At 34.7% G+C, this 15,849-nt stretch overlaps 1 protein-coding gene across 1 annotated transcript in view; it reads right to left on the bottom strand.

Annotated features, from left to right (window-relative positions):
* Positions 1-15,849, bottom strand: part of Vav (Vav guanine nucleotide exchange factor) — a 339,372-nt gene that overhangs the window by 60,637 nt on the left and 262,886 nt on the right. Inside the window, exon 22 of the mRNA XM_090414835.1 lies at positions 12,245-12,351. Within this exon, the coding sequence (XP_090270961.1) occupies positions 12,245-12,351 (107 nt within the window). The remainder of the gene's footprint in view (positions 1-12,244; positions 12,352-15,849) is intronic.

Here is a 15,849-nt window from a genome sequence, read left to right as displayed (position 1 = left end):
AAAGAAACCCTAGAGCTCATCCAAGCCAAGTTTCCTCCCGATATCTCAGCCCTATTTCAGTTCACAATGAACTCAGGCTATTTTGTTTTGCAAGGAAAGTTTTACAAACAGATAGAGGGGACAGCCATGGGTTCACCACTTTCCCCACCCTTGGCCAATTTCTTTATGGAGACATTTGAAGAGAAAGCCATAAACTCCGCCCCACAAAAACCCACTATTTGACTTCGTTATGTGGATGATGTGTTTGCTATTTGGCCACATGGCTCAGACACACTCCATTCCTTCCTAACACGCTTAAACAACCAACACCCCAGTTCACCTTAGAAAAAGAGGAAAACAACACCCTCCTCTTCCTAGACACTTTAATCACCCGCCAGCTTGATGGCTCTTTGGTTTTCTCTGTTCACAGAAAACCCACCCATACTGGCAGATACATTCACCAGCAGTCCCACCAACCACCCCTCACAACAATATGGGATTATAAAAACACTATATAACAGGGCAAAATTAATCTGCTCAGATGACAAGGCCCTAACTACTGAACTAAACCACATCCTCAACACTTTCTTAGCCAATGGCTATAACCCCAAAAAAATCCAAAAAATACTAAAACCAGTAAACCACAACCCCCCCTCCCCCCCCCCTCCACAATAAAGATTACACCAAGTCTATCACCATCCCCTACATCCAGGGCACCTCTGAGAAAATAACCAATATCCTCAAAAAATATGACCTTACTTCCTGTTACAGACCATATAAAAAGTTGGCATCCCTTATTCGCTCTACCAAAGACCAACCACTTCCCCTAGACCTACCTGGTGTATACCAGGTATCTTGCAGCTGCAAATTGTCCTACTTTGGCCAAACAGGCAGAACAACAAATATCAGGATTTCAGAACACCAAGACTACATCCGGGTTCACCAGTACAGCCGCTCTGGGCTGGCAGACCATGCCTTAAATACCCACCATAAAATTCGTTGGAAGAAAACAAAAATAATTCATCGCAGCAAGTTTAAATACGAAAGATTATTCAAAGAATCTTCAGCAGCTCTAAAAAATGTTCCTAACCTCAACAAATTTGGGTGCATGAAACTACCCCAAATTTGGGAGACTTACATTATGAGAACTTCAGCCCAACTGCCAAGATTACCAAATTAGCCCGCAAGAGGGCACCATTAGGACTTTAGGAACAATATTAGTTTCTTGCTTTCTTCATTTGCTTTGTGTTAGTGCCTGCATGCACATACCATATCTTTATGTTCCTGAAGATGGCAATGTGACGTTGCCAAAATATAGAAGTTATTCATTAAAGTTACCTTTAATTAATATACTTTATATCCGTTGTTAATTCCGTAAACTAATTACCAGTTAAATATAAATGATTTTTACACAGTGAAAATATAATATGAAATATATTTGCAAAACTCAAAATAATTTCAGTAAACACTGAATAACTGATGGATAAAAAGGGCAGTGGACAGTAAAATAAAGTAATAGATCTATACTCTTGTTAATGATTTTCATGTGAAAACCAGAAAAAAATTAGCAAAGAGTAGTTATTTATAATTCTCTTCATACAGCTAGCAGAGGGGAGATGTATCAAATTCTTAAAAATAAGCATACATTTTGAATCAATTTGTATAACATATATTTTAGAGATATTTTCATCACATCTACAAAGGTAAAGATTGGACATTATTAACAAAATGAGCGTTCTACAAAAACACATCTATTGAAATTTTATGCTAAATGTGAAAGTGATTGGGGTTCTACTGATATATTTATTTTTTAAAAATCTCACAGATGGAAAGCAAGTAATGAACTTTAACATCCATTGTTCATAAAAACAAACAAATGTTATCTAAAACTAAGTATAATAATAATCCATATAGTGGAAAAAAATAATTTCAAATCATATTTGTTAAATCAATAAATGTTTATTAATTATATGAAGAGTCAAAGGATTCAATTCGGCGACATGAACTTATTTAAGTTAAGGTATATTACATTCCATATTGTTTCATAGCTGAATAAGAAACTCAAAGAGTTTCATGCCAAATATAGAAACTATATAAAGTTCAGCGAGTCCAAGCATAAGCAAATACTTGGATAGTGCAACACCTGACCCATTTGGTAGTGCTACACTGAGGCAACTCATAGTAAGGGTGGAGCAAGCTCCAATCACTATTCTTGGTATTTACCCATAATGTGAAACCCAGCACCTAGGAGCTGTATTACTGTTCTACATTATGAAAGAAGGTCATTACCCAGACCGGTTTCAACCTTTATTGAGGTCTCATCAGTGAGTAGGTAGACCTAGCAATACCAAGTTTGTAGCAAACAGAACTTACATACCCTACTATGAGAATTGCCAAAGGCTTCGATTCAGCGACATGAACTTATTTAAGTTAAGGGATATTACATCCCATATTGTTTCACAGCCGAATACAGAAACTATATAAAGTTCGGCAAGTCCAAGCGTAAGCAAATACTTGGATAGTGCACCTGATCCATTTGGTAGTGCTATACTGAGGCAACTCATAGTAAGGGTGGAGCAAGCTCCAATCACTATTCTTGGTATATACCCATAATGTGAAACCCAGCTATTCTTGGTATTTACCTATAATGTGAAACACAGCTCCTAGGAGCTGTATTACTGTTCTACATTATGAGAGGTCACTACCCAGACCGGTTTCAACCTTTATTGAGGTCTCATTAGTGAGTAGGTAGACTTAGCAATACCAAGTTTGTAGCAAACAGAACTTACATACCCTACTATGAGAATTGCCAAGAATGGGTGGAGAGATTTGTCTATAATAAGGTGACAAATTTACTGGACAAGGAAGGTGCATATACAGTGGTATACTTATATTTTGTAAAGGCTTTTCATAGATTGCCACACCACGAGTTAGTAACTAAACTGGAGCAGATGGAATTAGATGATAGATCAGCAAGTTGGATAGGCAACTAGTTTTAAAAGAGGTAAACCATGAGTAGACATAACTATACATAATAAATAACGGAAAAACTCACGTAGAAATATTATTTAATGGTATAATTTTCGCCTGTGTGTCACAGGCATCTTCAGTACAATTAGGCACAAAAATTAAACACTAACTGACAATTCCAAAAAGCGCCACCTAAGTAGCTGGTGTAAGATAACTAAAAAGGTCAATAACTTTCCTAAAAAAAAAAAAAAAAAAAAAAAAAAAATTAATACAATAAAAAGTTAGGAAAGATTAGCTGATTTGTAAAGTACTATCTCCCATAAAGGGGATAGACGTAAGCCGTCGGATCTGTTTAAGTTAGGAGAATGAAGTAGAGTTTCACATGCTTCTTTATAAAGGCGTTCCATGAGAAACTGACTTTTGTGAAGAACTCTTGTCTTTCTCCAATGAACTCTGTGTCTAGTGAAGATGGCATGTTCTGCAAGTCCAGACTTTTCAGGTTTAAAGTATTCAATATAAGATTGGTGTTCTTCTAGCCGAATGGAGGCAGATCTTCCAGTTTGTCCGAAATAACATAATCCACAAGAGCACGGAATCTGGTAGACACCTGGATGATTAAGATGTGGAAGCTTGTCCTTTGGAGAAGCGAGAAAGGTGGAGATTTTTCTAAACGGTCGAAAGGCAACAAAAATATTCAGTGGTTTTAAAATTTTTGCTATACGTTCACTGATGCCTTGTATATAAGGGATGGTAATGCGCGTTATTTCCTCTGTGTTTGAAGAGGGAGACATATTAAATCTACTCAAAGTTCTTTTAATGAAGCAATTCTTATAGCCATTAGATAGAAAGGAAGAAGTTATATATCGTATTTCTTTCTGTAAAAGATCGTCTGTATAACAAAAGGAGTGGGCCCGATGAACCAGTGTTTTAATAGTTCCTGCCTTTTGACTGGGATGGTGATGAGATTCCGCATGGATATAATGGCCTGTATGAGTCTTCTTTCTATAAACTGAGAAATGTAGGTTACCATCTGGTTGGCGAAGAATTAGAAGATCTAAAAAGGCTAACTGCTTATTTGATTCTACTTCTAGGGTAAACTTGATCCTAGGATGAAATACGTTTAACTTATTGAGAAATTGTTGAAGTTCATCAGAAGAGCCATTCCATACAGCAAAAATGTCATCGACATATCTGAACCAATGAGTAGGTCTGGGAGAAATATTGTCAAAGATACGTTGTTCAAAATGTTCCATAAAGAAATTGGAGATAGCAGGAGAGAGAGGATTACCCATTGCTGTTCCTTCAATTTGTTGATACAACTTATTTTTAAAAGAAAAATAACCAGAATTTATTACAAAATCAAATAAGTTTACAATGTCTGAAGGAAATTCCTGTTGTAGTAATTCAATACTTTCCGAAAGAGGCACATTTGTAAATAAAGAAACAACATCTAAACTGATCATGATATCAGAAACGTCCAAATGAAGATCTGAAATTTTATTTTTGAAATCCAAAGTATTTTTTATATAAGTATCAGTTCTTCTAGTTGAAGAGGAGAGTAAATTAGATAAAAATTTTGAGATTTTGTAAGTTGGGCAACCTATACAATCTACGACTGGTCTTAACGGAATGCCTGGTTTATGAACTTTTGGAAGACCATACAATCTAGGTGGACGACCGAAGAAGGTTTTAAGTTTTTTCTTTTGATCTTCATTCCATGTAGATACATTATCTATAAGAGAATTAAGTCTCTTCAATTGACTCCGGGTAGGATCCGATGTAAGAGGCCTATAAGTTGAATAGTCGCGAAGTAAAAGAGACATTTTTCTCTCATATTCCTTCCTATCTTGAATCACTACAGCCTTCCCCTTATCAGCTTTCGTAATTATTAAATTATTGTTATTCTTCAGTGATTTCAATGCTTTAAATTCAGAGTAAGAAAGATTAGGACGAGGAGGCTTGGCATGAAAAAGAATTTGTGCACATTCAAAACGTAATCTGTTGGCTGTTTTTTGGGATAAGGATCGAATACCCCTGTCTATGTTATGAAAAAAATCCATAATAGGCACCTTATTCGGCGTAACAGCAAAATCATATCCTTTTGATAAAACAAAACGTTCACAGTCTGTTAGTGGACGTCCGGAAACATTTATGACTACTTTATCTATATCAATAGTATTATTACTGGATCTAGGTAAGCTGACTAGTGATTCAAATTTGCGTTTCAGCTTGTCACGAGAATCATTGAAAACCTTTAAGTAAGAACTCGAAGATATGCGCATTACAGTAGTAAAAGTTTCAACAGTTAAAATAGATTCCAGAGCAATTTTTATATCCATAATTTCTCTATTTAAGATGGCAAGAGATTTTTTAGCTTCGTGTAGCTGAATATTTAAAAGAGACTTACTAGCTTTGAAGTAGATCCGATGAGCTTTTGGGGACCTAAAAATTTCTTTTATTTTACAACAGGTTGGAATAACCTGGGCCATCTTACATCGTTTAAGGAATATTAATCTGTTAATGCATTTGGCCTTCTTTATCAATACTTTGCCGTATCTAGCAGATTGTCTGGAAATAGACTCTCTGTGAAGTCTAGCAATAAGTTTTAAAAGGTAAACCGTGAGTAGACATAACTATACATAATAAATAACGGAAAAACTCACGTAGAAATATTATTTAATGGTATCAGAATCAGAAAAAATAAGTTTCTTTTAAAAATAAGTTGTATCAACAAATTGAAGGAACAGCAATGGGTAATCCTCTCTCTCCTGCTATCTCCAATTTCTTTATGGAACATTTTGAACAACGTATCTTTGACAATATTTCTCCCAGACCTACTCATTGGTTCAGATATGTCGATGACATTTTTGCTGTATGGAATGGCTCTTCTGATGAACTTCAACAATTTCTCAATAAGTTAAACGTATTTCATCCTAGGATCAAGTTTACCCTAGAAGTAGAATCAAATAAGCAGTTAGCCTTTTTAGATCTTCTAATTCTTCGCCAACCAGATGGTAACCTACATTTCTCAGTTTATAGAAAGAAGACTCATACAGGCCATTATATCCATGCGGAATCTCATCACCATCCCAGTCAAAAGGCAGGAACTATTAAAACACTGGTTCATCGGGCCCACTCCTTTTGTTATACAGACGATCTTTTACAGAAAGAAATACGATATATAACTTCTTCCTTTCTATCTAATGGCTATAAGAATTGCTTCATTAAAAGAACTTTGAGTAGATTTAATATGTCTCCCTCTTCAAACACAGAGGAAATAACGCGCATTACCATCCCTTATATACAAGGCATCAGTGAACGTATAGCAAAAATTTTAAAACCACTGAATATTTTTGTTGCCTTTCGACCGAGAAAAATCTCCACCTTTCTCGCTTCTCCAAAGGACAAGCTTCCACATCTTAATCATCCAGGTGTCTACCAGATTCCGTGCTCTTGTGGATTATGTTATTTCGGACAAACTGGAAGATCTGCCTCCATTCGGCTAGAAGAACACCAATCTTATATTGAATACTTTAAACCTGAAAAGTCTGGACTTGCAGAACATGCCATCTTCACTAGACACAGAGTTCATTGGAGAAAGACAAGAGTTCTTCACAAAAGTCAGTTTCTCATGGAACGCCTTTATAAAGAAGCATGTGAAACTCTACTTCATTCTCCTAACTTAAACAGATCCGACGGCTTACGTCTATCCCCTTTATGGGAGATAGTACTTTACAAATCAGCTAATCTTTCCTAACTTTTTATTGTATTAATTTTTTTTTTTTTTTTTTTTTTTTTTTTTTTTTTTTTTTTTTTAGGAAAGTTATTGACCTTTTTAGTTATCTTACACCAGCTACTTAGGTGGCACTTTTTGGAATTGTCAGTTAGTGTTTAATTTTTGTGCCTAATTGTACTGAAGATGCCTGTGACACACAGGCGAAAATTATACCATTAAATAATATTTCTACGTGAGTTTTTCCGTTATTTATTATGTATAGTTATGGATAGGCAACTGGCACACTGCATTTGAGAGCCAGTTGCCAGTTGGATAGGCAACTGGCTCTCAAATGCAGTGTGTCACATGGGTCTGTTTGCAGACCATTGTTATTTAATTTGTATATTAATGATATTGGGATGAATTTACCTGGTGATATACAATTGTTTGCAGATGATACAAAACTGAGGAGAGTGATGAGGAATCAAGCATATGTGTTGTGGCCTTAGAGGAAGATTTGAATAGATTGTATGAGTAGGAAATAGTATGGAACTATCAGTTCAGTGCTGCAAAATTTGTTAGACAACAACAGAATGCAAAGTATACGCTTGGTGGGGAAATTTCGAAAGTTGAGGAGACAAGAGACCTTGGAGTGGTAGTGTACAAGGATCTAAACTTCAGATGTCACATTGTGCAAGTTGTGAAGTCATTACATCAGATTATGGTAATGATGCGAAGGACCTTTAACATGCAGAAATAAAGTGGTTCTGGTTCCATTGTATAAACATTGATTAGACCACATATGGATTATTGGGCACAGATTGGTCCCTTGGTTTTCATGGTGATGAGGATATATATTGAAAACAGACCAGACAAGACAGAATAAGGTGGTGTTTGGAATGTGGAATATGAAGAAAGATTGGGGGAATGTAGTTTACAAAGCCTTGTAAATTGGAAGAAGAGAGGGGTATATTTGAGTAAGTAAAGTGCTGTTACTGGGTTATTGTGGAAGAAATTTTCATAGAATGGGAGAAGGGAAAACTGTAAAAGGAGGTTGTAAACAGGTGCACAAGGGCAGGTTCTTTGCATGGAGAGGTTCTTCAGTGTTAATGCATTGCCTGATATTGTAGTGAACAGTGATGGGCTTTGTGTATAACTACCTCCTGTGATGAGTTTTTTGACTCCATGGAAATCTGGTGTTAATAATACTTGCTTTTATTTTCACACATGTAAAATTCATTTGTATCTCTTTGCAAACAAACAAAATAAATTGTACAAAAAAAAAATTAAAACACTGAAGAACAATTGCTGATAATTTCCTTTATAGGAAATACCAAGTAAAATACTATACTTTAAAAGTCATGTGAACTCGAAGGTCGCTCCATAACAGTCAATCCATTAATGGCTCTAAAATCACAATTAAGGAATTAACAGACAACACTTTTATGTGATAAAAGGCAAGACGTAGTTCATGTTTTGATTCTTGAAAAATCCTAAGGCATTTTGTGTTTTTCATCCACTTCAGCTAATAGAATTAGTCTACCTTCCAGCAATAATGTGTTTTCACATCAATCAAAACATGAATATGAAGCATAATAATGGCTGACATTTCATTCATATGAACACATGGGTGATTAATATATATACTGTCTGACCACAGATGCAAGACCCCCTTGACACTTCTGTGCATGGCAGAAAAAGGCGAATCCATTGCAATAATAGGGTAATCAATGCGTTTCGTGGGATGGGTGTTTATCATTACACATCAGAAAATTATCTTTTCTTTTATGAAAATTCTAGTTTTCAAAGTGCTAACTATTTTGTTTGTGCAACAGTTGGAAAATTTTACGTATAAAGTATGTGATTTCATGAGCTGGTGATGAATTCGTATATCACTTTATTCCTTTGTCTCCTTCAACATGAATTGACTCTTCTTGGCACTGTGCCAGCCAAGGTTCTCACACATGTCGTGGTCAGACACACACACACACACACAGAGAGAGAGAGAGAGTTTAAATATAAATCCCACCCAGAAAAGATTGTTAGCTTACAGTACATTTATTAGTAGTGTGGGTGAGCTAAGGGTTAGTTAATCTGAAATCCTGCTCTAGAGACTAAACATGGAACTTTTTCAAACTATTCAGGCATCTAATAAGCAGGATGGTAATCTCACACCAGATGATGAAATTCAACTATCATTTGAAGATATTAACAAACTATCCATGCTCAAGGTGGTATTCAAATACATATAACCTATTGGTTGGAGAGAAGATATGCAAACTGCTCAGCCAAAGTAACTAGATTACACAAATTTTTCATGAATATTTACTATACGTATCATTTGTATGAAAACAGCCTATTAGTTTGGAATACAGAACAAAGCAATAAAATACTGGATGTCAAGCTAACAGACAGCACAACTATTAGGATCCAGAGATGGAATAAGTAACACTAGTGTAAAATCTGGTATGAAGAAAAATTAGAACAAAATTTTTCTATACTGATTTTACTTGGAAATAGCTAATTATACAAAGTACTTGTAATTGAATTAACGTTTAACTCAATTTTTTTGCTTATAGTTAGTTAGCGTAAAGAACATTTTTGTGAAGTAGGAAAGCCACTCTTATAATTAATTGTTTACAGAGTTCAGAGAAGTTTGCTAACGTCATGTGATGAAAAGGAAATTGATTGTAAAGTTTATTTATGCCTAATTTCGTTTTTTGTTGCCTAGTTAAATCAAGTTAGAATGTGTAAAAGGTCTATTCACGTGTCTGATTGTTGTGAATATATATATATATATTGTCCTTGTAATTAAGCTTAAGAGTGAAATGCTAATCTAATCGATATGGAGAACCAAACACGTGCTTTTCTTTGTCTCCAATGTTATTTAGCTGAGTTAATCAGAAACAGATATTCTGATGTTTGTAGATTTAATCTTTGTAATTGCCTTGACTTAGAATGAATAAACTGTTTTGTTTGTTAACAGCTTGCCTGATTTTGCCTTACCAATGCCCTGTCTCATAAAAATAGAACCTGTGTGTTCTGAAGATAGAATAACCACGACTGACTGTTTAAACGTTGCTTGAATTAGGATTAAACTTTAGAGGCACTTCTGTGTTGAGCTGGATATTTCTTTTGCATGTATGAGAAAGACATACATTTCCTCTATGTGATCTTTAATGGTGTAGTCGAAAAACAAATAAATTTTTAAAGATTGTGCAAGAGAGAGTCAGCAAGATAGACAAAGGAATTGGTTCCAGCTGAAACACTTTCCGAGTCTTGACTACGTGCAGGTGAAAAATAGCATACTTACGACTTTGAGAGGGAAGGAGTTAAATTGTAGCCAGAGAGGATTAAGAGAGATTGAACTAGCTCAAGCAACATCTACAAACTCTGTAAATACGACTGATAGGCAAGAGAATATAAAGGCGCAGTTTGACGACTTCATAATAAAATAAATAATAATATCAAGTACATATACATAAATTAATATAATAATAAGAGTAAGGAAATATTATTATTGTACTAGTAATGCAATAAAAAGGCAAAGAGTTATGTCTACAATTTGAGAAAGTTCTCATATTTTTCAGAAATGTACACTATAATTCCCATTAAGATTCAAATTGGTATAGTAATGCTTCACTTTTTCTTTCTTTTTAAAACCCATACCCCCCCCCCTAATGGCCTTGTCGTGTGTGCACATCAATAATTAGATGGATACTATTGAAATAATATGGATATGAAGCATACATTAAATGAAACATTGCATCCATATGAATGTTTGAATTATAAAGTATTATGATGCAAAACCATCTTTTTTTCCCTTTTTTTTTTTTTTTTAAATCCTGCATATACAGTGTTAATTCCATGCTCAACAAGTCAAGACTCATGACATGAATACACTGCTTATGTTTACAGATTCTTATCTGAGCAAACATTCTGTTTGTCCAAAAATAAAAAACATAGATTTCATAAATTCCTAAGTGAGAGGGTAGCCAGCTTATCTTTAATTGTAGGTGAAAAGTTTAAGTTTTGTTGATGGACATATACAAAGTTTATAGCTGAATTTTTCTGAGAATTCTGGTGGCTCATTCAAAAATCTCTTGATATAGTGTAACGGATATTATTCTCTGCAGGTGTTGGTGGGAAGGACTCTGAATGAGTCAGCAAAGTTCTCAGAAAATTTTAACTGTAAACTTCCTATAAGCCTTTCAACCAAACCTTGAGTTTTTTACTCACAGTCAATGATAAGCTGCTTCCCTTCTCACTCAGAAGTTTATGCAATGCATGTTTTTGCAATCTTTATTATTTTGACAAACAGAAAGGATTATATCTGGTTCCTATTGGTGAATAACTTTGGATTTGCTGAGCATGAAACTAACACACCCAGCAGGATACAATGGGAAAAGACCTAAGTTATGTTCTATATTAACTTCATATATGCAGACCATTTAAAAAAAATGTGCTGCAATTTTATACTAACTGAACCTTAATAGGAATGATAGTCTACATTTTTCAGAAATATGAGAAATCATCATGAACTATTATATTTTACCCTTTGAGCTAATCCCCTTTTCTAAATAAGCTACTTTTAATTCTTCCTCTGGATCCAGTAACGTTTTCTAATGGCTTGGCATACCAAGTACTGTGTTTCTGCTTTATTCTGTAATCTAACAGTCTACCTTCACATTAAATAATACAAACATTCATGCCCATAGCACGATTCAAACTTACTGCCTTTGGTTGGAAAGTAGGAGGATATCTAATTTGAATACTGCTATGAGCACTGATGTTGAAAGTTTTCCCACTTAGTTATACTATAAATTAAAGATGCCACGAAATTATATTCTTGGTTTAATCCTTTATCCAAGAGTAAGCAAAAAAAAGTTTGCATGTGAAGTTACTTCACCACTGGGCAACTTGTATACAGAAGCTAATGACTCCACATCACTTGCCTTAGTATTCACAAAGCAAAGCACATATTCTTAGGGACATGTATAATGCTATGCATTATGGGAAGGATCAGTATCCAGAACAGTTTTGACCTTTATTCAGGTCTCATCAAATATGACTTTGGCATTACTTCAACCTTGCTATTACTTCTGGGTCTGGCTTCCACTGATGAGACCTCAATCAAGGTCGAAACCAGTCTGGGTAGTGACCCTTCCCATAATGCATAGCATTATACATGTCCGTAAGGATGTGTTTTGCATTATGGGATACTAAGGCAAGCGATATGAAGTGATTAGCCTCTATATGCAGGTTGCCCAGTCGTAGATTACTTTGCGCACAAACTTTGTTTGCTTACACTTGGATAAAGGATTAAATCAAGAATATAATTTCTTGGCATCTTTAATTTATGGACACCGATGTTTGTAAATTTCCTAGGTGGGAGATACCCTGCTCATGGGAGTTCTGAAGGGGCTTGAAAATGCTCCATGTTTGATCTCTAGAGCAGGATGTCTGATATAGTTTTCACATATATATTCAAATTAAAAATGAAAAACAGCAATTTATTATTAAAAAAAAAATTCAGTTCAATGAACATGAAAAATTCACAATTACCAGTAAGAAACTCACCAAGCATGTTCTTCTAAATTCAAGTTCACATAGCCATCATGAGAATTTGACAAATTTTTTACTGAATCTGGCCTAGACAGCATTGGATCCTCATATGAAACACGTTTCTGAAATATAAGATTATTAATTTTTATTGTTATCAAATTTCAAATAATTGTGTTTATATATATATAAGAACTTATCAATATAGAATTATTCACTCATTGTGAATAGTTTAAGAATACTGCAATAAAAATGCAATAATATACATAGCATTTCATTATGTATGTTTTCTTTTATTACACAAATCTAAACTCAGCAATGAAAAACAATCACTGTCAAATTTTACAAATAACATTTGTAAAATTTTCCAAAATACTATTTTATATATTTACAAAATACTAAATGATCCAAAATACTATTTGTCATCACTTCATGTATTTGCATAATACCTCTTTGCTGCTAAAGAGGAATACTATTTTGAAAAATAGTGTCTGCAGTGTCCATGTATGCTTTCTGTATTAATTGTTATAGTTTAGTTGAGAAATGATGTTGAGAATAGTTATCCTCTTTAAATATTCCCACATATCTCAAGCCATGAATGAACCAAGCTTTTTTTTTTCTAAGCTGGATCTTCCCATGAAAGACTGCAAGCCTATAGTATATACATTAGAATTAGAAAAGTTACAGCTAAGATCATCCATAAATCCTGCTCTAGAGAATAAACATGGAACTTTTTCAAGCTACTTCATGCATCCAATAAACAGGGTGGTGATCTCATACACCAATAATGAAATTTAAATACCACCTAAAGATATTCACCGACATCTATTCCCATAGTGGGATTTAAAAACACAGTTTGTTTGTCTGGAGAATGAATATGCTAAATACTTGGCCAACAATTCACATTGACTTAGGGAATAAGCTAAGTAGCTTCAAAGTTTCAAAGAAAAGTGTCTTCTCAAACAAAAAGAGCATTTCCAGAAGTTGTATACATAGATGTTTCATGGAGATGGCCAATGAGCAATGAATATGTGGCTCTATCAGGACTGATAATACTAATTTTAGAATACACGTTCATTTTATTGCATATTAACAAACCTTCCAAGATGAGATATGTGTGCTGTGTCAGTCAGTTTAGCACCAAACATTTTTCTCTTCATTTCTTTGAAGCAAATGGCAATTTTATTTCTTCTGCAAAACCAATACACCAGCCAGAGAATATACACACACACATAAGAGATATAACATTAGTCTATGAGATCAGTCTCATAGGCCTAATTTTCAACTGTAATTCCAACAAAACTGATTAGTTTTTTTGCAAATCATGGGTTGACTCAAAACAGTTTTATTCAATGCATGTGGTCTGGCTTGTATTCCTTTTATCTGGCTCCAGATGTCATTAGCTCCTTTTACAGTTACAATTCAAATTGTTTGGCCTATTTCCACAACTTCCTGGTTCAGCATTCTGTGTTCTGTAAAAGGTATATGTTTGTGCTCAAGTTAAAAATTCAGCAAAATAATAGTAATTTAATAACTAATACATTTATTTTATTCCTCTGGTGTTATTCATACCATGGAGAACTACTATGATAATCACCAACACTTAGGCCTTTCATTATGTCTCCTCAATTTTGCAAACAATGAATACACCTTGCAATGCCTACTTGCAAAGTAATAAATATATACTGTACATCAATGCCCTCTTCTTGCTACAAACAACTTACTAATCCCTAGCAGATATTCAATCTTCTATCCAACTCCCTCAACTCACAATTTAAATAACCTATCGTGAAATTTAAATAAACTACATCATGAAGTCTAGATATATATATATATATATATATATATACACACACCACTTTTTCTTAATTCTACATACAACGGACTGGAAACCTGTAGTACATTTGGTGCCAAATTAGGGATAAGAATTAATTTATTATTATTATTATGATGTTCATTTCTCAGGCATATTGTGTAGTCAAAGACCTGCTCTAACTTCTGTTCACACAGAAGTCAGCCTGGGTCTTAACGTCCTTGCTACCCACACTCTTACACAACTTTCGTGATGATCCCTTGTTCACTCTCTCTCCCTCCTCCCTTCAGTCATGTATTAAAAATGTCTTTGGCGTTAATCGTATAAAATCTTTTTAATAACTGATCAGCTCTGCACCCATAATTACATGGATGTGAAGTGTCCATTGAATTCAATATAATCTTTGGATATTATAGAAAAAATGATATGGATATGAAACATATATTTTTGATATATTTGATCTGTATGGCCGGTTGAGTGGTTAATCAGTTAGTTTTTGAAACCTCAATCCACTCCAAATGCCACAATCTTGGTTGCGTGCCTCGAAATAATCTTCATCCACATGGAATCCAAGCAACCAGATCTGCATGCAGTATAGTCCAGATGTGGCCTTATTGAAAGTAATAGTAACCTCCCTATCCCTAATTGTCTTCAACAACCACATAATCTGATGTGCTGTTTTGGCCACCTTGGTCCTCTAAACAACTCTCTGTCCACAATCATTCCCAAAATCCTGGCATCAATTTCTTGCAGTTCAGTAACATCAATATAATGCACGACTGTGATCTCTTTATCCCAAAGTGTCTAACCTTATACTGAGCAACATTAGACCAACAACCATTCAACTTTATCCACAATGCCAACTCTAAGTCATCCTGAAAGAAGTCTATATTGTCATCAACTATTGCTTTTCCTTCTTTCATCATCAGCAAGCAATTTAATATTTCTCCTAAATCATTTCCTATATCAATGATGTACAAATTAAACAGCAGGGAACCATATCTGACTCCTGCAGTATACTACTAGTTGCTTGCCTTCTGTACTCAACTCCCCTCACACACCACTTGCTGATAGATGTACAGTCACACTCTTACCAAACCTTATCCATCCCCATTTGCTCCAATTTATGCAACAGAGTTCTATGTGGAATCCTGTTGAACAATACGGGAAAATCATGCCACCTCCACTTGAGCCCAGATAGCCACCAATTACTCGATGATATGTCCATCTGGCACCCCTCTTTCCATTCTCATTTGCTCCAATTTATGCAACAGAGTTCCATGTGGAATTCTGCCGAATGACTTTGCAAATGTCACACACCATTACTGAATAGCCATTTTTTTTTTATTCAATTCAAGTGTCACTTTATTTTAAAAAGTAAGCAAATGACTAACGCAAGACATAGCTTCACAAAACCATGTTGTTCTCTATATAGTATATTTCTATGCATCCAGTATTGAATTCTGTATTTTACTAACTTCTCTAATACATTAACCACTAATCCAGAAATTCTATTCTAGAAACCAAACATAAATTTTTCACTTCATTGGGAGAGCATCACCGTTTGGCAGCCAAATAGTGATGCTCTCCCAATGAGTTAACGAAAAAAAAATCTCGCCACTTTCTGGAATATGTAAAACTGCAAAAACATTACCTCCAACTGACAAACACATGATGGTTCTCAAAGGATACTGCACCATCAACTCAATTTTAAATCCTAATCCAAACTAATCCTCTATCTCTTTCTCTGGCATCTCCAACTACCATTCCGGTATCACAAAGCAGCTTATAATTTAAGCATCTTTTGTCT

This window comes from Typopeltis vanoorti, chromosome 26 (genome assembly GCF_054136105.1).
Source record: "Typopeltis vanoorti isolate ZY-2024b chromosome 26, IOZ_Tvanoo_1.0, whole genome shotgun sequence".
Lineage (NCBI taxonomy): Eukaryota > Metazoa > Arthropoda > Arachnida > Uropygi > Thelyphonidae > Typopeltis > Typopeltis vanoorti.
This window is presented reverse-complemented; position numbering and strand designations above follow the sequence as displayed.